A 24,339-nucleotide genomic window follows, 5' to 3' on the forward strand; every position below is an offset into this window, starting at 1 on the left:
CTGGGATTTTATTCCAGAGTGAAGGGAGCCTCTGGGTTATGAATCTGTCCCTCCAGCATGTCCTATTGATGTCAGTGCTGAGGTTCTAGTCTCTCGAGCGCAAAGCTCGATGGGAGTTTGATTTTCTGAGGTGCAGCATGTCCATTACTTCTGGGTTGGACATGGCATTATACGTCTGGCACAGATCGCCTCTGAGCAGGCGGTATGCCACTGAGTATGGCGTTATGTTAACCAGGCAGCATATGGCATCTGTTTGAGCCCTTTGATCCTCTTGGTGAGGTACGTTTGTGGTCTGTCCAGTTGCTGCAGGTGTCTGGTAAGGTAAATCCCAAAAGGGGCATTGTACTAAATTATGGTCCTGATGAGTGATGAGTAAAGAGGCACGATGACCTCCCCTGATCTAGATGTGAATCCTGTCATGATTAGGTGGGCTATATAAAATGTTTTTCTAACCACTTTGGCCACGTGGTCGTCAAATGAGAGATTGCTATCAGCTTCGGTCCCCATGTCCCTAATTACTTCTTCCGTATGTAATGGATTACCACCTATGTGGTCATTTGTGGCCACTTTGTTTTTGCCAAAGGGGATGACTATACACTTTGTGGCATTTAGCTTGAGGCCATGGCTCTGGCACCAGTTGTCTGTTTCTATGAGGCCCTTTTGGAGGATGGCTGTGTCGGCTGGAGAGTCAATTATAGTGCCCAGTTTGCGGTCATCCGTGAACTTGGTCAGCCACAGTCCTTCCATGTTGGCCTGTACCTCCGAGACATATATACCGAACAGGAGAGGTCCCAGGACTGAGCCTTGTAGGACACCACTTGTAACTGGTTTGGAGTCTGACATGGCTCCAGCAATTCTAACCATGTGGGTTCTGTCCTTGAGCCAGTTTGCAACCTATCTAGTGACATAGGGGTGTATATTTAAGCTGGTGAGCTTATCTATAATGCCCGAGTGGGGTATTGTATCGCAGGCTTTTGCGAGTTCCAGGTAGGCTGTGTGGACCACCTTCCCCTTGTTAATGGCCTTGGTGACTGTTTCAAAGAAATCAACCAGGTGTAAGAGGCAGGATCTGCCCTTAAAGTCACACTGGGTAGGATCCAGTGTCTGTAGGTCCACAATATCTTTATGTATGTGGTCCATGATGATCCTTTCCATAGCTTTGCAGACCAAGCTAGTCAGGCTTATGGGGCAATAGTTTCCAGGATCCGTTGAGGCACCACCTTTGTGGAGAGGGACCACTGTTGCTGTACGCCACTCTTTGGGTACATAACCTGTGGTAAGGCTGAGATTGAACAGTAGTTTTATGTTTGGGTTTAGCTCATCTTGGAGTTCATGTAGGATGCAGCCCGGGACACCATCTGGTCCCATTGATGCTGTGTTATTTGCTTTGGAGAGAGCAGCTCTTACCTGAGCATCTGAGATGTCAGGGGGGCAGCACTCTGCTAGGATAGAGATTTGCCCTTCTGGTGGGGAGGGGGGGGGTTGCACTGAACCTGTCAGCTAGGATGTTGGCAATGTCTGTGGGTTTGGTGTAGTCTTTTGTCATTTTGGACTAATTCTGAGCATATCTGGGAATTCCCACCCAGGTTCATAACATAACTAAAGAAAGCCTTGTGATTATCCTTAGTGTCCTGTGCATTTCATCTCTCAAAGCTGTCCTTAGACGATTTTATGAGTGCCCGTAGTATTTTGCTAACACTGAACAGAGATGCCTCCCCTTTTTGGGGTTTTTCTCTATCATATAGTAGCTTCCACCTTCTATTGTATAGTTTGGTTATGGCTGTGGTCCACCAGACAGGACATCTGCCTTTGTAGGATTGGGTCTTGTTTTTATTTGGGATTGCATGATCCATGCATTCCTGAAGGTGTTCATAGAATGCGTTTATAAAGGATTCTGTGGTCTGGGCCGTATTTTCCACAGGCCCGGGGGCTTTGAAGGATTCCACCTCAGTTTTGAGGGGTGTGGAATTTGCTGTAGAGAAGTTTTACACTGTGGTTTTGTGGGCAGGGGGTGGGGTTGGGATGTGAATATCCAGTGAGATTAGTTTATGGTCTGATCTTACCAGTGAGGGGTACACTTCTGGTCTGGAGCAGAGAGTCCCCATGTTGGTGATGAACAGGTCCTGTATGTTTCCCCCTCTTGTGGGAGTGGTAACAAGTTGTTCCCTAGCATTTGAGTGTATAAATGCTAGGAACCTTTGAGCTAGGGTGTTGGAGCTAGAGTAATGCTCCCAGTCTATGTTTGGGTAGTTGCAGTCCACCAATATAATGGTGTTTGGAGATACCTTCATATTTCCAGTGTTCTCAGGAAGGCCAAGTGAGGTTCCTGGGTTTGGGAGGGTGGTGTGTGTCAGGCTGTGAAGTGGAAGGCAGTTTTACCCACTGTTAGTTGCACATGGATAGTCTCTGATGCTTCGTGCTGTGCCACCAACCTGGAGGTGTGTGTATCTTTGATGAATATTGATACTCCCCCTCCTGTTCTGGTTCGGTGCAAGTTTTGGGGCCGACAAGCATGGTATGAGGTATAACCTGGCAGTGCTGGGGTGCTTTTGGGAGCCTTGAACCAGGATTCTGTTACTGCACAGATATCGATGTTCTCCTTGCTAAAGAGAGTTTCCAGTGCATGCATCTTGAGGTTTACACTGCTGGCATTGAGTAGCATTACTATTAGTTTCCTATCCCTTGTGATACCTATGGAGGTGGTTTTGTCTTTTGAGCCTTGCCTAAAAAAGGCACTGTGGGGTTAGCAAGAGCCTTTGCCAATATCCGAAAGCCCATGGGTGACAGGTGCAAGCCGTCCCTAGCAAAGCATCGTGGCTTGTTGAGCATGTCATCCCAGGCTGACAGGCATTGGATCCCCTTTGAATGACACCGAAACTTAAGCCAATTGTTGAAATTGATCATCTTGTCTTCATATTGTGGCATCATTCTTGGTGAGGGTAAGATGCTACTCAAGGTCAGGGTCATACCAGCCTGGGCCACATGCTGAGAGAGCTCCTCTATGTCTCTTATCATGTAGTCCAGGGAGGTACGTCTCAGGTCATTCACACTGGCATGGACACTGACTGAGTCATATTTGCACATGCCTTGGAGTGACCTGTGTGCGCTTGTGTTATGTGGCGGATCATAGCGCCCGACAGGCATCTCACCGTGACCTTCTCCTTGTTCAGCCTGGTGAGCGGGACGTCAGTGTACGTGATGATAGAGGCACCTATTACATGTGTATCAGGTGTGTTGTTTAGCCTTAAGGGCTGTGACTGTTCGGCACACTGGCTTTGTGAGCTATGTGTTGCACGTGTTCTGTTCTGGGGTAGCGGTTGCTTGTGTGTCTGCTTTGGAGGTGTCTACTGCTTAGGCAGAATTTTATTTAGAGACTCCGAGTATGTTTTCGTGTGTTTAAGTGTTTGGATTGCTGTCGTGGTAGGTCTATGTGAGACTGGAATTGTAGTGACTGTGGTTTCCTTCTCCTCCTGACAGGTTTCGCCAGTACTGAGTTGAGAGAGGTCAGCCTCCAGTTTGGCTATATGGTTGCATCACTCACGTGTTGGAATTTGTTGGGAGGAGGAGAGGGTTGTCTGTGTACATGAGGCAGTTGTAACATTGCCTCTAGATTTCCAGATTCACCAGCTGGACCGGAGAGGAGATTGACAACTGACCTTTGGACATGCTAGAATAGTATTGGGAATTCCGTTATAATTAACAACAAAAAGGGCCAATGGGGAACAAGGTGCTCAAGGTGAGTTTGTGAGGGTGTAGTGCTTTTAATTTGTTAGTGCTGGTATATATAAATGCTTTAGTGAGCAAGTGCCAGGTAACTCAAATGCAATGTGTTACAGGTAACTTAAATGCAAAAGTGACAAACAGTAACTTTCTATCAAGTGAAACAAGGAAATACGTACAGTAAGCAATGCAGATGTCACTAGGGATCCACAGAGGCGCTGTAAAGCTGCGTTTCAGGTGGAATTAGTGTTTTAGGGAAATAACAAGCAATCAAGCATACAAACAAAGCTACATTCAGCAGGCCTGGATCTAGTCTATGCTACAGCAAACAAGGTGTACCAATTTCAGTAAGAAACAGTTCAAATATGCAGGCACTATAAGCCTTTAGCCAGAAATTCCCAGCTCAGACGGGCAGAGTCCAGCCTCTCCTCCCACAAGAGTGCAGACCATGAACCTTCATAATGTAAAATAACTGGCCTGAAGCCCAAGTGCTTAAACCAGAACTAATACATATTTAGAATAACAGACACTGAGCCCAAAATCAGCAGTTCCCAACTTAGTAAGATGTATGCTACCTGTCCTGCCACCACAGTATCCTTGACATTTAATGAGACTCACCCTCCTGTCATAGTTAGTTCTGTGTTTTGGGGCTGTCAAGCATGGTAAGAGGTGTAACCTGGTAGTGCTAAGGTGCTCTTGGGAGTCTTGAACCTGTTGTCTATTACTGCACAGATATCAACATTCTCCATGCAGAGTAGAGTTTGGACTGCATGCATCTTGCGGTTTACATGTCCGGCATTGAGTATCATTACTTCCATTTTCTTATCCCCTTTGCTAACTATGTAAGTGGCCTTCTGTTTACAGCCTTACCACCAGAAGGTAAAGATGTGCAGACATTACACTATGGTAATTAATAGGGTGTACCAAACAATACAATGACAATCATACTGTTAATGCATCAGGCATGCTGGGATATACCCACAATGATATCATTACATTGTACTGTTGACAACATGATAATATTACTACACTTCTATGTAGTCACCCTGTGCATCAGCACCATGTTAACCTGTTCCTGCATCAATGTTACAGATTGCAGGTGGTGGCACAGTTTCATCATATGCACAGGGTGTGTACTTGGTATGCCTGAGTCTGCCACTGATACAACCAATCGACATGTATGTGTGTTAGTGAGGGACAACAGTACAAGATGGGGATGTTGATGCAGTGTGTGTGTGTGTGTGTTAGCCCTAGGTGTTAGCATTATGCATGTGTGTATGCATGCACACAGTTCCACCTCGTGGCTGCCATATACGGTTGTTTGTGGACAGCCACAGACTGTACCTGCCAGGTCATACAGATCACTGTCTCTGGCCACGGACACGGTACCTGTGCCTGGCAGGGGTGCTACGGACAGTATCGGGTACTAAGCCAGACTGGGTACTGTCATCAGAAACAGTTGGTTGATGACTGGAGACATGTCCCTGCTGGGACTGTCCAGAGCCACGTGCATGTGGTCTCCTAGGGCGGTCTGATGACAGCACAGACCCAGCATTGCTGGGGCTGGTACTGGCACTATGGGAGCGGCCGCGGGTTTGTAGTCCACGTCGATGCCTCAACCGTCCTGCATTGCCCTGGCTCATGGACATGTAGTTGTGGAACAGATCTAATGTGTCCCCCCAACGTCTGTCAATGACCTCGGTGAAATTACGGATGGCAGCCGCAACGTCACGCATAGTGTCATTCATAGCAGTGCGATGTGCTCTCAGCTCCCTCAAACCCTGTCTGGTGTACCATTCCATACGTGAGTGTGCCTGCATTACAGCCCGGAACATAGCTGAGGTTGAAAGACCTCTGTGGGCACGTCTGACAGGGGCAGTACGACCACGGATATTCCCACGAGAACCCCTGGACATCTGCCTGTGTGGTACCATGTCAGGACTCTGGCCATGGCTGCTGTGAGGGGATGCATGTGCCACTGATACCACATTACCCTGGTCAATGCCCAGTGTATGCTGTCCATCACCTAGGGACATTGGTGACAATGGATGTATTGGCAGGATGACTGTGTGCATTGATGGGGTTGACAGCTGTGTACTGTCGATTGGATGACCAACAACGGACCCTGGCACACCTCCCTGTGCCATTACACAGGTATCATCATTATCAATATCCCCAGCAGCGGATTCAGGTTCCCTGCTGCACACCACCAGAGCAACACCAGAACCTGTGAGAGGAAAACAGGAAACACAGTTTACAATGTGTACACAATGTTACCACAGATGCACACGGGCACATGCACACATGCACACATGGGCACATGCGCACATGCACACATGCACACTCCTCCGTACATGAGATACAAACACACAGACACAAACACACCTGCAATCAAACACATAGCAATACCGTTTGAGGGTATTATTACTGTTATCATTAGTATTAAAGGTATTGTTGTTACACACTCACCAGCATGGATTGGCTGCCTTGCTGTTACACCAGAGGGACCTGCACAAATAAGACATTTATTGTCAGTGGGCACAACTGTGCCATTGATACTGTGAGTATGATACAGTTCAGTAGTACAACAGTTGGCTTTCACAGGTCTACTGCTGATATTCAGAATATCACTCTTGCACAATAATTATCACTGTTTGTTAGGTATGACTGTGTCCCTCTCCCTTTCTGTAGTTATCATGGGAGGTACACACCGTGTAGGACATTGTGAGGTGTAGAGGGGTACAGTGACCTACATTTCCCTAGCTGACACACAATTTCTGCTGACACGTACCATGTCCAGGTATTACAAGACTAGTGTGCCACTGTGAAAATCAAAGGGGAGGTTATTGTACACTTATTTCCCATGTTCCCTCCTGACACATCCAGTAGTAGGCAGGCAACCACATATGTGGTGGTTAGTGGTGTAAGTGTTTTGGAATGGGGTATAGTACTCCAGTATCCACACTGGTGTTCAGTCCATGCCTTTGTCACCAGGCACCTGTTGCAATACATCTGCACACATATGCCTCTCTCAGTATATATATATATATGTGTGTGTATGTATATGTATATATATATATATATATATATATATATGTGTGTGTGTGTGTGTATATATATATATATATATATATATATATATATAGAGAGAGAGAGAGGGGGGGAGAGAGATATTCATATACATACATATCTGTAGACATTCATATCTGTCTGTATATGTGTATGTATCTATATATATCTATATATGTATGTGTCTATTACATATATATATGTATATACATATTCTATCTATCTATATATGTCTATCTATTTCTACATCCCTCTCTATCTATGTATACATATATGCATATTATATTTATATATACATATATAAATATACATGCATATACATATAATATATATATATATATATATATACCTTTTTATTTACACATACGAATACACACACTAACATACTGCTAAATATCCATTACTGTACAACCTACATTGATATGTGCACATAGCAACCTTCACATACATATGTATGTTCAGCCTTCACTAACAGTTGCAGTATGTCCCCTGCCCTATGCACATCTTCATATATATATATATATATATATATATATATATATATATAGATACAGACTGCTAACACATATGGAGGGTTCACAGTATGTAGACTATTAGATTATTAGTTTACATTACCTTTGTTTGTCACTGCTGTTTGTGATGGCTTGCTGCTTGGTGGCCTGCTGCTGGTTAGCTTGCGGTTTTTTATTGTTTTATTTTTGGTGGCTGTCTCTGTGTCTCTTTTTCTGTTTTTTTTCTCTCTCTCTCTCTGTCTCTCCCTCCGGATGTTGCAATGAAAGTATTGCATGTGTGGAATGGGAGTACAAGCTGCTTTTGTAGGTATATGCACATGTGCATGTGATGGCCTCTGCACCAATTGTTAGCCAGCATTTACTAATTGCATGCAGCCTGCTGTGTGGTAATTGCAGTTCTCACTGTGATTTCAGGACAGTGCTATAAAATGTTAGGTTAGGTAGGCGTAGCCCTTTCAGATTTTCAAGGTGGGGACCATGCTGGTATGCTGTGGACACTGTTCTGTGAGTGTAAAGGTTGGTATGTCTCTCATATTTCAGGCTGTGTTGTTGGCACTGAAATGCATGTTGTACTGACACCTGACTATTGCTTCCTCCAGTTTATTCTTCTCAGTGTGTATGTTAACTGAAACCTAATAATACTAATACTGTTTAAATGGGAGTATGTGCTTTCCTGTGGGACTTGTGGAGTAACTGGTATACAGCAGTGGCTCTTGCAATTTGTTGCTATGGCTTCACTATTTGGCCTTTACATTCACTCCTTGAATGCCTGCTAGGTGTCTTTACTGGAATGTGTTGCTATGGCTTTCCTATTTTCCGTTTACATTCACTCCTTGTAATGCTTGCTATATTTCTTTCAGCAGCAATTCCTTATATGTTTGTTGTGGTTTGGTGGTACTGCATGCAGTCTGGTCTGGCCAAGGTGTGGGGCTTGACACCTACAAGGGTATTTTATTTTGCTGCTGAGCAGTAGTGGGGCCTTGTACTTTGTACTAACAGTTATGGATAGCAGGCACATGCAGCGCTTGTAAACTGCTATACTGTCCTTATTTTATTAGTTGGATACATCCTTTGATATTTGTGGGTTGTACACCTACATGTGTGTGTGCTCGTGGAAGCTATTCTACAGCTATTCACAGAGTGTGTGACAGCAGACAGAATGATATTTCTGTGAGTTTCTGACACTTGCAGGCTTCAGATACTCTCAGGTGTATCTTTTGTCAGCCTCAGGGAATGGTACATATCAGTGGGATACACCCGTGATATATTTCAGATATTCTGCAGTAGTGACTGTGGGGTATTTTGAGCATATGTATTACTACACCATTTCTGACATGCAAGTAGTGCATACTTTCAGTAATTGACAGTTACCATTACGTGGGATGAAACACCTTTCTGCCTACTGTTAGTACATTTCACAGGGAGTCAGTGGGGCACAGTTAACATTTGTTTTCAAATCAGGGACATCCCTGTAAATCAGTCACAGTTGCGAGGTCTGGCCTCTTACTTATTCAAATATGGCAGTGTTTATCCTGCTGTGATAGTGTGTGTGGTTTGCATGGTGCTACTGTCACATTATTACCTACTAGCTACCGACTAGCATGGCTGTTTCTCTTCTCATACTAATGTTATACAAATCCACAAGAATTGCCAGTAAAGATACAAGAAAAGCTTTGTGTAGTAGCCTTCCTATATTCCCTTTACATTCAGTCCTACTATTTCATGATATATTGCTTTCAGCACAAAATTCTTGTATATCAGTCATGGCTTAGTGGTAAGTCATGCGGACTAGTGTTTCCAAGGTCCTGGGTTCGAGACTGACAGAGGAATTTTATTTTGCTGCTGAGCAGACTACAGGCCTTGTCATTCAGAGTGACTAAGGCACTTTTAAGCAGTTGTAAGCGTGTTAGCGCTGGTTTGCACGGAGCTCACGCATGCGCAGTTCCGCTTAGCTTCGCGCACACACACTTAGCTAAGCGCACACCCGCTTACTACTGCTTAAAAGTGCTTACTCAAGACACCAGCTAATTTCTTTGAAAGAAAAGAAAATGGGGAGATAGGAAAGTGGTGAAAAAGGGGGCACAAAGAGGGTAGGACAGTAGGAAAACAAGCTCGGGATTTGCAAGAAGGATATAGGAAAGGCCCATAGCTGCCCATTTCTTTATCAGCAACAGCTGTGCATATGTCTGTAATTTGGTGTGAAATTTGAAACCTTCCACCCCTGAGAGAGGGGTGAGGACAACAAAATATGTTGTACAGCCAATTGTAATTACCAGTTCACATGTCCAGCAGACATGTCTGCAAAATGGGCAGCTATGTATGGGGCATAATTTTTTTGCGGGAACAGAGTGCCCTTCTTTAATTTTTTTTTTTCAGGTGAGAGTGGAATGTGAGGTACAGGAAGTAGGTATATCTGGGGAGGTTAACAGACATGACAAACAAGACGCATACAGGGGCGGAGTATGACACATGTGGGGGGGAACACAATTGACGGGGACGGATGTTTGGATATCGTGAGCCCATGAGCCCACAGATGGCAACAGTGGAACTGAGATCCCCACTCATGGGAAGTTGCCACTGTGCCTTCACAGCCCAGGACGGGGCTGTGCTGGGGGCTGTGTAGGATGGGCAGCAGGCACACCCGTGAGTTGCACCACCCGAGCCTTAATTGTGAATACACATACCCAGTTTGTTGTGGAATGGCATTATTTGTGAATATAGGGTAGGGTGAAGAAATATTTCATTAACAACTTCAACTACCTATACATATGCTGTACATCTCTAGTAGCTGCAGATATATATACCCTACAGATCTTAGTACAGTTTCCTATATGTAACCTTAGGAATGTTGGTGATGGTACTGTTACTGCTACATTAATATACATTGCATTTTTATTCATATACGTTCATATCTGGCTGTGTTCAGGTACAGCATCCTGCTACATTTCATTTATATGGCTCTAGACAACTGTGGATGTTCATTATTTCATACAACCATACTATCTCCATATTGCAAGGGTACAGCAACATATCCGAATTGTGGGACAGACACATTCCAGCTTCAGTACTTTATTTCAAACATTTCACTGTTTGGTTGTGGCTGTCTCATTCATTTCATTATGTACTGACTGCAGTATACTTTATTCAGACGTTCTAACAGCTTTCTTGGTCGATTCATACCTCTTTCCCACACTCTCACTTGTTTTATTTTTACAATTCAAGATGGTACTTTATTCTAGGCGTTATTAACATGTCATACTTGTTTACAACAATCCTTTCCAACAGACTCACTTGTTTCATATGGCAGATTTTCAAAGGGGATGTATTTGACACATGTCTATTGTCTTTAGCTTGTTTACCACTAATTTTCAGGCTGCAGCAGGTTATCTGATATTACAATACAGGTGGGAATTCTCAATTTCAGACTTGTTTAATTTTTATTTCTGGATTACACGCTGCATCACTTATCTAATCATACAGTACTAGCAGAATCTTTCTTCTAGTGTTATTTGAACTTTATTAATATGTAACTACACTGAATTCTTTTACAAGCTGTCTCACTTATATTGTATAACAATTACAGAAAAATAATTACTAACCTGCCTGGTGGCGCAACTGCTCCAGCCTATCACCATAGGCTCGCCGATTCGTAGAACGCACACCTGCAGCTGTAATATAAATGAAGTAATATTGGAACATACATCTCCATAATATCAGCTAGGATAATTCCTTACATACATAATTACATGGACACTTACTCAGTAGTGGGGCATTGGGCATTTGCCGGGTCTCCTGGATCCAACGGTTCAGTTGGTCCTGCTTTTGTCTCTTCAGGTCCGCATGGTGGTGACGGACCTGTTCACCAGTCCTTAGTATGCCTGTGGCACTGGTGAGATCATGTGCCAACCGGTTCCACGCCTCTGCCTTGTTCACACCCCACAGAACCTGGCCCTGCATGAGTTGAGCCTCATGATCGTGGACTATGAGCCAAACCATGTATTTGGACTCCTCAACACCCCACCTCTGTGCTCGGAAGCGACTACCCTCTCCTACACCTGCCATCCTGACTGCAAATAGGTTCCACAATCAGTTATGCTGTGTATTCCCGCCTATGGGGCTTATATATGCCGTTTTTCCCACACTTATCTGTGATTGGCCATTTTGGAATTGTATCAGCTTAAAAAAACCTGCTTTGTCATGCTTCTATTTCCATTCATTCCTATATATATGCTAATACTGCATTTTTCAGTACAGCTGTCATGGCTTAGTGGTTCAGTACTTTGATTATGATGCACAGTATCCTGGGTTCGAGCCTGGGAATTGCTTTTTTTTATTTTACTACTGTCTAGACAGGCTAGGAGGTGTGTCTGTTTAAAGGTGGCTTTGATACAGGTTGCTCAACGGTACGCCGGTTGGCGCGCTGCACAGCTCCGCGCAAACGGGTTAGGCTGGTTAACGCATTATTTGGCTATGAGCACACATATTACGCTGTGAGAAATGTTGCGCAACTACGGACACACAGTTTCAGCATGTTAAAGCACTGCTCAACTCCGGGCACTCATATTACACCTGTTAAACCACTGTCAGCTACAGGCAAACATACTCAGCTTGTTAGAGCGCTGCTCAGCTATAAAATCTTTTTGTTTTATTGTGTCAGATTTCTTCATAAAAACATGGCCCATTTCATTACATTTTACTTAAATTATAGTTTTATATATATATATATATATATATATATATATATATATATATACACATATATGTCAGGAGATTGTTTCGTGCTTATTTCACTAAAAATAAAAAATGATGTTGTTGGGGATCGAACCATGATTACCTCCTCTTTGGCCGACGTCTCTACCGCTATGCTATTGCTACTTGGCTTATTTTGCATATTTAGATCTTATATGCTTTTTCAGTGACTGCTAACTGTGGCTGAGCGAAGGGCACACCCACGCAAACGAGCGCAATTACAGGCAAACATTTTTGAAATTATAAAAAAAAAATTAAACTGTTCATTTTTACGTTTTACATTTCAGTTGGGTTTATAGTCTGTGGGAGCATGTGTGGTGGTGTGTTTCTTGACATTTCCGCGGACTCACTCGTGGGAGTTTCCTTTTGGGACTGTGATTCTTCTGGGGGCGTGTCCCTTTGCAGGACTCGCCGTGCGGACACGCACCCTACATTGCTACACGGACCGTGTTAGCCTAGGGTGTGATTCAGCATGCCCTCATGAATATGCATGGCATGCTGACATCACCCCGTTTAACTGCAGCCTCCGTGTAAGACTTGCTAACTCTTACACGGAGGCTTCGTGAATCCTGCCCACAGTTTATACATTCACCAGTATCCATTCGTACACGGCCCCTTTTTCTCATTTTTGCACATAGATTTAGGGTGTCAACAATGAGAATCATCTAGGGCAAAAGTTCACACCACTGTGTGTCTAGCCCTGATGTAGATGTTCTTCCATACCACACACACGTATGCACACACCTCTGGCCAATTTAGAGTGTCCAGTCCGCCTACTGCATGTCTTTGGAATTTATGGAGGAAATTGGAGCACCCAGATACATGAGTACAGTATGCATACACCAGTATGATGGAAATTAAAACATTGTCCTATTAACTATATTGATTATTATGGATGGATAATTTAACTAAAATTTGGGAAAGGAGTGGGGAAGTAACACAGTATTAATGTAATAGGAGACGTTATAAGACATAGACGGCTGAAAATAGGAAGAGTAGAGAATGGAAACACAAAAGGGGGACAAGTACAGCTGAAATATATTATGTAAGGTATTGAAAAGATATGAAAGAAATAGCAGATGGGGTAGTAATGTCTGACTTTTGTGATCATAGAGCAGTATGGCTAGCATAGAGGATCACAAGAAAGTAAAGGAAGGGAAAGGAATAACAAGACAGAGAGATTGCTAAGAGATTATATATAAGGAGACTATAAGATTTTATGGAAACAGTATATGACAATGAGAGTACATTATGAAAATTGGACAGATTGGTAGAGTGCTTATAAACAAAAAGATAGTAAGTATTCTTGATTGTAGAAAGAGTAAAGCAAAGAAATGAGAGACTATATGAATCATAAAAAGACACGAAAAAGAAATAGAACCATGTGATACTAGAATAAGACATGCAGGGAGTTGTATGAAAAAAAACAGAGAAAAGGTTAAAATATGTTTAGACAAACATTTTTTAAAGAAAGAAGTTTCCCTTGTAGACAAAGAAGGAAATATTAGACATAGGCATTCATAAATAATGAAAATTGTGAAAAAGATTGCAGGTGGGATGTATGAAAAGGAAATAGTTCAAGAAGTACTGATTGCAAAAACATTTGAAAATACTAAGAATTTCTACACAAGGAGATTACTCTGAAGGAAATGGAAGAAATAATGAAAGAAGGGAGCACCAGGAATAGATGTATTAGGTCATGAATATTCTAAAGAAATGAATAAAATGAGATACTAATATTCTGCAAAAAAATTATATAAATGAATAGAGAAAGGAATAGCAGATGAAAGGATCTGTAGTGGACTAATTAAGCGCATATGGGGAAAAAAGATGACAGATACAAAAACTGGGTACCAATAACACTTGGAAGTACAGATTATAAAATCTTTATGAAAGTAATACATGTAAGTATACAGACGGTTTTTTATGAAGTTATAGGGGAAAGGGGATTTCAGAATCAATGGGGAGGGAGGTGAGGGAAATGTTAATAAGAGCAAAGTAGTAACAGATTTGATTTTGAAAGAAAATAAGGAAGTAAAGGTTAGTGATGTGATGTATCAAAGGCATTTGGTTAGGTTAGTCATGATATGGAAGATTCTAGAGACAAGGAATAGGAGAAAAAATTCTAAATGTTGTAAAATATGCTATGAATGTCATGGGTGAAAGTCACAGTAAATGGATGGCCGGGAGTAAAGATAAAAATTAGTTCAGGAGTTAAACAAGGATGCATCTATTTCTACTGGTAATGAATGCAGCAATTCAAAAGTATGTGTGCAATGAGAGGCAAAATGGGAGAGGAGAAAAGGAGTTATACTACCAGACTGTCATATGCAAATGATTTAGTGAGTGTGGCAGAAAATAAGATAAAAATGAAGTGATGGTACAAGTGGTGGAGTTATTAAATACAGCTGGGTTCCAGTTAAATAAGGCAAAAAAAAGAAGTTATGTTTTACCATAGCGTTCCATCTGTATTGTTGATCCTCGTTCAGTCATTACGCATCGGTATCGGTTCCGACCTCGGAACGGAGCCTGCCATTTTCCAAGCTCGCGTCAGCTTCAAACTCTCGAGCTAAACTCTTACCCACAACCCCCCTCTCCCTGTTACCTCAGATTGAGTTTGCAAGTCAAAGAAGGTAGAGGCTACCTCTGGTCAAATAACCTAAGAGAGCCGGATGGTGAGATCCACTAGAAACCATAGGAGGGGGAAGGAGGAAGGGTCGTAATGCCTGAACAAGGATCAACAATACAGATGGAACGTTATGGTAAGACATAACTTCTTTATCTGATACTGTTAATCCTCGTTCATTCCTTACACATGGGACAGAGTCCCCAGCCACCTCTATTCCTGGGAGGCTCCCATGGAAGGACATTCCTGAGCACCATAGAATCGAAAGATGCTCTTCTCCTGGAGGCCAAATCCAATTTGTAATGATTGATGAAGGTATGAGGCGTAGCCCAAGTTGCAGCTGCACAGATGTCATGTAAAGAAGCTCTGGCATAGAAGGCAGCAGAAGTTGCCACTGACCTTGTTGAATGAGCTTTCATGGTGGTAGGCAACGAGATATTACGTTGTAAATAAATGAAGGCCACACAGTCCTTCAACCATCTAGCTAATTTGACCTTAGCAACAGCAGATCCTAATCTAGGTCCAGAAAAGGCCAAAAATAACTGGTCAGATTTACAAAAGGACCTAGTCCTGTTTAAGTAAAAACAGATTTGCTTGTGGATATCTAGGGTATGTAGGCAATACTCTCCTCTGTTTGAATGATTGGGAAAGAAAACTGGCAATTCAGTAGTTTGATTAATGGACATTTCAGAGATCACTTTTGGCAGAAGTGATGGATTAGTTCTCAGAGACACTATCTCTATGAAAAATCAAGTATGGACTCTTGATACATAAATCTTGAAGCTCAGAAATACATCTGGCAGAAGTAATGGCGACCAAAAACAAGGTTTTCCATGACAAATGCTTGAGGTCGCAAGAAGAGGCTGGTTCAAAAGGTGGCATTGTCAGAGCTTGTAGGACTAATGATAAATCCCATGGTTGAATAGGTTCTCTAAAAGGTGGCTTCAGATGATTCACACCTTTTATGAAGGTCTTGCACAATTTGTGGGACATAGGAGAGGAATCTTGGATACCCTCATAAAAATTAGAAATTGCAACCAAATTAACTCTAATGGTACAGGCCGATAGACCCGATTGGAAAAGGTCGGCCAGATAGTCTACTATTATCGACATGGTGCTGAGAAGGGATCTACTTGTTTATCTTTCAGCCAACAGGTAAATCTTTTCCAATTGCTCAGATAAGTAATTCTAGTGGAAGACTTATGAGATGGAATGAGAATATCACGTACTGGTAAAGAAAGATCATTCTGCCTGGCAATCAAGGGAATTGGAGTAGCCAAGCCATGAGCTTCAGGCTGTTCAAGTTGGGAGGAGTTAGGTTCTGTGGATGTGAGATCAACTCCGGGGTTGGATGGAGAATCCATGGTCGATCTAGTAGGTGAGGCCAAAGGAAGGGAACCAAATCTGTTGGGGCCAATATGGTGCTATGAGGATCATCTTGCTCTTCAACCAACGGGCTTTCTTCAGAAACTGGGGAATGAGGGGAAAGGGTGGGAATGCATAAAGAAGACCCAAGGGCCAATCGTGGACTAGAGCGTCCCTGGGTGACTGTCCCGGAGGGGGAATCAGGGCATAGTAGTTGCTGCATTTGTAGTTGGTTGGGGATGCAAAGAGGTCGCAGTAAGGACGGCCCCAGCAGTGGAAGATCTCCGCCGCTATCAAGGGATTCAGGGACCACTCATGAGGTTGAAGAATGCACCTGCTCAGTCTGTCTGCTATCACGTTGGAACTCCCAGGAATGTGCGTTGCTAGAAGAAAATGGTTGGTAGCTATCGCCCATTGCCATATCCTCATGGCCTCTCGACAAAGGGGGTAAGATTTGGTTCCACCTTGCTTGGTGATGTACCAGATCACCGCCATGTTGTCTGATTGAATCGCAATTGTCCCACACGGCAGCAGGGGATGGAATGCTTGCAACGCCAGAAGCACCGCCCTCAGTTCTAGAACATTTATATGCAGATGGGCCTCCAGTTCGGACCAAGTGCCTTGGACTGTCTGTCCCTGACATAGCTCCCTTCACCCCATCAGGGAGGCATCCGTGGTCACTGTGGCCTTGGGTTGCTGGGGAGAGAAGGGGCGAGGCCATTGTGACAGATTGTGTGTCATCCACCAATTTAAATCCCGTTTGCACCTGTGGGTTATTCGAATCATGGCTGAAAGAGGATGCTGAAAGGGATACCATTGGGTGAGCAGTAGCCATTGTAGAAGCCTCATGTGAAACCTGGCCAGGTGGACAATGGTGATGGAGGCTGCCATGGAACCCAACAGCTGTAGAACCGAGTGAGCCGTGGATTTCTCCCTTGAAAGGATTGGAATCAGTTGTTGCTTTATCCTTAAAATTCTGTGCTCTGGAATAGCAGCTCTGCAGTTCTTTGTGTCCAAGATAACCCATATGAATTTTGTTGACTGAGATGGGGTCAGATTGGATTTTTGCCAGTTTATGGTTATGCCTAGCCATTGTGCAGCGAGGAGAGAGTATGCCAGGGCTTCTTCTTCCAGTAGATGTCTGGTTGGGGGCGGAAATGAGCCAGTCGTCTAGGTATGGAAACACCTGGAATCCTTGAAGTCGCAAGTGAGCTATGACAACTGCCATGCACTTTGTGAACATTCTGGGGGTTGCAGAGAGTCTGAAGGGCAGTACTCTGAACTGGTAGTGACTGGCTTCCACACAGAAGTGCAGAAATCTTCTTCTTGATGGCCTGTCCACTTTTATGTGGTAGTACGCATCTTGAAGATCTATCGAGCACATCCAATCGCCTTTTCCCAAAAGTGGGAGGATAGACTGTATTGTGACCATCCGGAATTTTTGTACTCTCACAAACTTGTTCAATACACTGAGATCCAAAATTGGTCTCCAGTCCCCGGTTTTCTTTGGCACCAAAAATAGTCTTGAGTAGAATCTGGATCCTATATGGTCTGGAGGGACTATTTGGATGACTCTCTTTCTTAGCAGCTTTTCTATCTCTAGTGCTGCTTCTTCCCTTTGACTGGGTGGAATGTCGGGAAAGTTTTTTGAAGGGACAGGAAAAAGATCGAAGGGCATATGATAACCTCTGGTTATAATCCTTTGTACCCAAGAATCGGTGGTGATGGTTAGCCAGGCAGAAGGGTACAAGGAGAAACGTCCCCCAACTACTTCCAGAGGAAAGGAGTTGAGCCGTTCTTCAGGAGCGCTGGTAGGATTGGCCAGGGAAAGAATCCCTGGAACCCTGGTTACGCGGACCCCCTCTGCCCCGAAAAAAGCATCTTCCCTGTGAGGTTTCCTCTTTTCCTCTAGGGGAGAACTCGGCCTGTGTGTCACGGAAAGGACCCTGAGATTTTTTGAACCATATCTTCCCACTCTTTTGGCTTAGAGAGAAAGCACGTTGAGGGGGAGAATAACGGACACCTATGGCAGAAAGGGTCTTACCGTCCTGTTCACATCTGGCCAGTGTGCTTTTAACTTTAGGTCCATACAACGAGGAGGCCACAATGGGAGCATTAAGAAAGGAAGCCTTAAAGGGTTCCGCGAAATTGCACAAGCGCATCCAGGTGTGTTGTCTTAAGACCGCAGCTGAACCCGCTACTCTAGCTGCTCCTTCTGATGTGTGAGATATCAGTCACATAGTGGAGTTAGATATTGACTCAGTGGTGGCCAGCTGAGAGGCCACTTTGTCACAGACCTCATCAGACACAGCACCAGCCAAGGTTTCAGAGAGCTCTGAAATCAGATCCCGTTGAAGCCTGGTAAAGTGTGCCATATAATTCAGGGACCTGATAGTAAAGGTCGCTGATGCAAAGGTGCGCTTCCCTATCCTGTCCAGGGCCCGGGACTTTTTGTTAGGTGGATGGACAGTCTGGCTTTCTTCTTCTGCCAGATCCTTTTACGTGGCGGCCACCACCACCAAAGCATCCACAGGAAGACCTTTTGACCAATGGCGATCCGTAGCAGGAGGGGACAAAATCTTATCTGGCCTCCGGGGAATAGCTTTGACGATGTCAGTAGCCTTCCAAGCATGCTGCACGATAAGCCGGATAAGTTCATCGGCAGGTGGAGTAAACCAGGAGGTAGGGGGCCGGGCGCGAAAGGCCTGCAGAAACATAGATTCCTCAGTTTTCGGATTAGAGGACTGCCAGTCACCTCTCTATTTCAGGATTTCGAGGATATCATCAAAGGATACCTCAGAGGGTGACCGAGGGGATCCTTCCCCCTCATCAAAATCTGTGTCTTCAGTGAGGGACTCCTCTGTAGAGTCCATGTGCTTCCTCTTACACAAACTTTTCCAGTGGACTTCCTCAGCGGGAGAAGCTGGGGAAGACGGCAGAAAAGGGGTTTCCTGTGGGAATATGTCCTGAGGCCCTTGCACCTGGTGTCCAGCCCTTGCACCTGGTGTCCGCTCGGTGCAACTTGTGAAACCAGTGTACCAGAGGAGGGCAGAGGGATAGACAGTCCAGTATCACCAGCAGCAGCGAAAGCCTTCTCCATCAGTTGGAAGGCTGGTCCACCTGAAGAGGAGTGAATGTCTAGGACAGGGGTCACCCCTCCCCTAAGTGGCTCAGCCTGCCGACCCGGAGTCAGCCATGAAGGCAACTGTGGTTCCTTAGTGAGATCCATAAAGGGGACCGCAGAAGGGCAAGACTGTGCTATATCCATGGACTTTAAAGGCAATGAAGGAGGAGAATAAGAAGGGGTCTTTGGAGATGGGTGATCACCTCCCAAGGAAGGATAGCTCCTGGGGGGTGGGATACCTCTGGCCAAGAGCACCTGATCCACAAGACGTAACACTGTGTTCGGAAAGGCTTCTAGTGGACCTCACGGAGACTGAGGGAGAAACAGGCTTGTCCACAGAAGAGGCAAACTCAGTGCCCATCTCACCAGTCCGCACCATGAACAATGGTGCCAAGAGAGACTGGACTATGAGTGTCTGCACCGAAGAAGTCATCAGTGCCGAGGTCATGTTCTGCACTGAAAGAGGGATCGGTGCTGAAGTGGTTGTCGGTACCGAAGCTGGAACTGACAAAAACTGGAGTCAACAGTAAAGGCGTCGGTTCCAAGGAAGATGTCGGAGCCGATGTGGTCAAGGTCTGCTCCGACTGAACTGTCGGTGCTGATGCAGTGGTAATAGTCTGAACCGAGGAGCCCCTCGGTGCTGATATAGTGAAGGCTGCAGGAGAAGACAGAGCCGAGATCACTAATGGAGCCGAAGGCCTCTGTGCCAAAGGTCTAGGCACCGAAAGCACTCGGGCTGACTGAATGAGCTCCGGAGCTGAAACTTTAGCCTTTTTTGGTTTTGGTTGGCGGGAGTCCCCAGCCGGGGACAAAGGCAAAGCTTTAGCCTTGGCAGGAACATCCAAGATTTTCTTATGGGCTCTAGGAGGGGTTGAGACCTCCTACCCAGAAATAGCCTCTGAAAAGGGAGATTTAAGAAGTCCCTTTAGCATCAGCTTGTTTTTCCTTTCCAACAAAGTCCTATTTGAAATGTTATCACAGATAGTACAGGGTGGGTCAACAGATAAGTGGGACGCCCCCAAACAATAAACGCACAAAGAGTGTGCATCAGAAGTAGGTAGTTTGTGTCCACAATCAGAAGACCATTTAAACCCCGGACTACCTTTCTTATCTGCCATGATAGCAAATTAGATAGCAGGAAAGGGTACTAGCAATGGTGCAAAAGAAATACCTGAAGGTATGAGGAAAAGGGAAAGATTACCAACGATGGTAAGGGGAGAATACCTCACGGTAAAAAGGTAGAGAAAGGAGAAGAAAAACCTGAAGAAAATATGGTCGCTAGATGCGAAAGGGTAAGAGACAATGAAATAGAAACTTTTCTGACAGAAAAGTAATATAAAAGGCTATTATACAACAAATAACTATACTTAGCTCAAGAGAAGCAGCTTGACACGACCGAATGGCAATGCGGCAAACAAAATCTGATGTAACAGGGAGAGGGGGATTGTGGGTAAGAGTTTAGCTCGAGAGTTTGAAGCTGGCATGAGCTTAGAGAATGTCCGGCTCGGTTCCGAGGTCGGAACCAATACCCATGCGTAAGGAATGAACGAGGATTAACAATATCAGATCAAATGTTTTTTGATGAAACTAAGAAAATAAGTGGAATATATAAGTGGAGTATGAAAAAGTAGAAAATAATGTGGGAAGAAATAAAAAAAATACTGTTATGATGGAGAAGTCTTAATCTAGCATTTAACAAGAATTCTCCGTCAGGAAAGGTAACATATCTAAGAGTGGTGTACATGTTTCTAGCTAAAAAGGAGAAAGATGCTAAAATATTTTTTAATTTTATTTTGGGATCAAGACTGAATCCAGTGGAAAAAGTGAGTGATATACAAAATGAGGTTTGAATCTAAAAAAATATTCTATATTGTACTTAGAATCTATGTATTTTTCTGTATTTAAAGAAGATGAAAAACAGACAGACTTGCTAATGATGGGGATGCAATGTATGAATTATGGAGATATGAAGAAAGGATGTGGTAAACAAGACAAGAAAGAAATGATATGAAAATAAAATGATGAAAGGTGAAAATTAATGAAATTCATGAAAGCAAATCATTATGGTGTAACAATATTATGGAGAAATATATGGTATAATCTTAGAAGGAATTATAATATATAAAATGCTATAAAGAATAGAACAAAAACGTTTTGAGTTTTTTTATGAAGCAGGAGATTTTCTGTGGAGAATTTTGTTGTATAACTTACCAGTTAAAATTAATGTGAAATGTAAAATGTTGGAAGAAAGAAAATGTGATGAATGTAATGAGAAAAAAATAGTTTTCCAAATGTAAAAAAAAAAAAAAATGAGCATTAGCAGGGTCAGAACCTGCGACTGAACAACAGCCTTCATTACCAGGGTCAGAATACATGCAGAATCTGTAGCTGAAGAAGGATATTCTTCACTAGCTGGGTTAGAACACATGCAGAACCTGTAGCTGAAGATGGATATCCTTCATTACCAGGGCTTACCAGGGCCAAAACAGATGTATAACCTGTAGGTAAAAAAGGATATCCTTCACTAACAGAGTCAGAACCCATGGAGAACCCGTAGGTGAAGAAGGATATCCTTCACTAGCAGTGTCAGAACCCAAACAGAACCGGTAGCTGAAGATGTGATACCCTTCATTACCAGGGTCAGAACACATACAGAACCTGTAACTAAGGAAGGATATCATTGATTACCAGGGTCAGAACACATGCAGAACCTGTAGCTGAAGAAGGATATCATTCATTACCAGGGTCAGAACACATGCAGAACTTATAGCTGAAGAAGGGTATCCTTCATTACTAGGGTCAGAACACATGCAGAACTTGTAGTGGAAGAAGGATATCCTAAACTAGCTGGGTTAGAACACATACAGAACCTGTAGCTGAAGATGGACATCCTTCATTACCAGGGGCAGAACAGATGCATAATCTGTAGGTAAAAAAGGATATCCTTCACTAACAGGGTCAGAACCCATGCAGAACCTGTAGGTGAAGAAGGATATCCTTCACTAGCAGTGTCAGAACCCAAACAGAACCTGTAGCTGAAGATGAATATCCTTCATTACCAGGGTCAGAACACATACAGAACCTGTAGCTAAAGAAGGATATCCTTCATTACCAGGGTCAGAACACATACAGAACCTGTAGCTGAAGAAGGATATCCTTCATTACTAGGGTCAGAACACATACAGAACTTGTAGTGGAAGAAGGATATCCTAAACTAGCTGGGTTGGAACACATACAGAACCTGTAGCTGAAGATGGACATCCTTCATTACCAGGGTCAGAACACATACAGAACTTGTAGCTGAAGAAGGATATCCGTCATTACTAGGGTCAGAACACATACAGATCTTGTAGTGGAAGAAGGATATCCTAAACTAGCTGGGTCAGAACACATACAGAACCTGTAGCTGAAGATGGACATCCTTCATTACTAGAGGAAGAACAGATGCATAATCTGTAATTAAAAAAGGATATCCTTCACTAACAGAGTCAGGACCCATGCAGAACCTGTTGGTGAAGAAGGATATCCTTCACTAGCAGGGTCAGAACCCAAGCAGAACCTGTAGCTAAAGAATGATCATCTATGCCCTCCTTAATATAATATAAAAAAGTACTAAAACCTCACCTAGCCGATACATGGTCCATGTCCAAGTCCTGGCTAGTCCGTACCCTTAACATTGTACAATATCCACCCTTTATTTCTACAACTCTACTGCAAACTTACTAGCCAGTAAACTGATTGTTTTCTTTCTCTTCTCCTTCTCTCATCATCATCACAGTGCAGGTCACACTTCTCCCCTTGTGTAAACAAGCCGGATTTGTGTAATGCCTCTAATTTGGTTCTCTGACATATGAAATGTTCTAGATGTTCTGTTACTTTTTTCTGTCAAGATGCTTTATCCTTAATTGTAAATTGTATGTATTAATATCTGTGTATAATTTACATGTACCCTTCATCTTACTGCATACCATCATTTATTGTACAATGTACTGTTTCCTAAATATGGAACTTTTCTCCCGGGAACTCCGCTGAAAAAAGACTTGTGTCCAGTCAGACATTCCCAGTAACCATATGTAAAATAAAATACATAAGAATGATATCCTTCATTACCAGGGTCAGAACACATGCAGAACCTGTAGCTGAAGAAGAGTATCTTTCACTAGCAGGGTTAGATCCCATGCAGAAACCTTAATATCATCACTCAATCATCTACAGATTATAGCAGTACATTATAACCTGCAATAGTTTATATTCTTTAAGATGGTCACTTTACTACCCTTTAGATTTATAGGAGACTGTAAATGAGGACACTGTTTTGAATGAATGACAACAGTGAGCCTTAATGCTTTCCATTAATTTAGACAATATGTTTAACCCATTTTATTTCCTTTTTCACAGATCTATCCATACGAACAATTAAAAATCAACAGCATAGGCCGGACCAAGCTCCCACTGGGTGTGGACAGAACAAGACTGGAGGTAGGGATTTAATGAAGGGTGCAGATAAGAGCACAACTAATTTTTAGTTAATTTTGCAATGCAAGTGAAGAAAATATGTATATTAATGCACTGGAGAATAAACATGATCACCATGGACAATAATCATGTAGTAGCACAGTGCTGAATGTTAATATGCTGGAGAATATACCTATGATCACCATGGGCAGTAATCATGTAGTAGCACCTTACTGAGTGTTAATACGTTGGAGAATATACATATGATTACTGTGGACAGTAATTGTGTAGTAGCACAGTACTGAGTGCTAATACACTGGAGAATGTATACATTATCACCATGGACAGCAATCATGTAGTAGCACGGAAAAGAGTGTTAATACGCTGGAGAATATACATATGATCACCATGGACAGTAATTGAGTAGTAGCACAGTACTGAGTGTTAATACGTTGGCGAATATACATATCGCCATGGACAGTAATCTTGTAGTAGCACAGTACTGAGTGTTAATACGCTGGAGAATAAACATACGATCACCATGGAGCGTAATCGTGTAGCAGCATGGTATTGAGTGTTAATACATTGGAGAATAAACATATGATCACCATGGACAGTAATTGTGTAGTAGCACAGTACTGTGTGTTAATACATTGGAGAATATACATATGATGACCATGGACAGTAATCGTGTAGTAGCACAGCACTGATTGTTAATA

The 24,339-nt window shown here is 43.2% G+C and overlaps 1 protein-coding gene across 7 annotated transcripts in view; it reads left to right on the plus strand.

Annotated features, from left to right (window-relative positions):
• DMTN (dematin actin binding protein) overlaps positions 1–24,339 on the plus strand; it is a 1,900,252-nt gene that overhangs the window by 1,789,106 nt on the left and 86,807 nt on the right. For all 7 annotated transcript variants that reach the window (XM_044082941.1, XM_044082937.1, XM_044082938.1 and 4 more), the window contains one exon: positions 23,564–23,644. In XM_044082941.1, coding sequence (XP_043938876.1) covers positions 23,564–23,644 — 81 coding nt within the window. The remainder of the gene's footprint in view (positions 1–23,563; positions 23,645–24,339) is intronic.

The sequence above is a fragment of the Protopterus annectens genome, chromosome 9.part0 (assembly GCF_019279795.1).
Source record: "Protopterus annectens isolate FY-2018-M chromosome 9.part0, PAN1.0, whole genome shotgun sequence".
Lineage (NCBI taxonomy): Eukaryota > Metazoa > Chordata > Ceratodontiformes > Protopteridae > Protopterus > Protopterus annectens.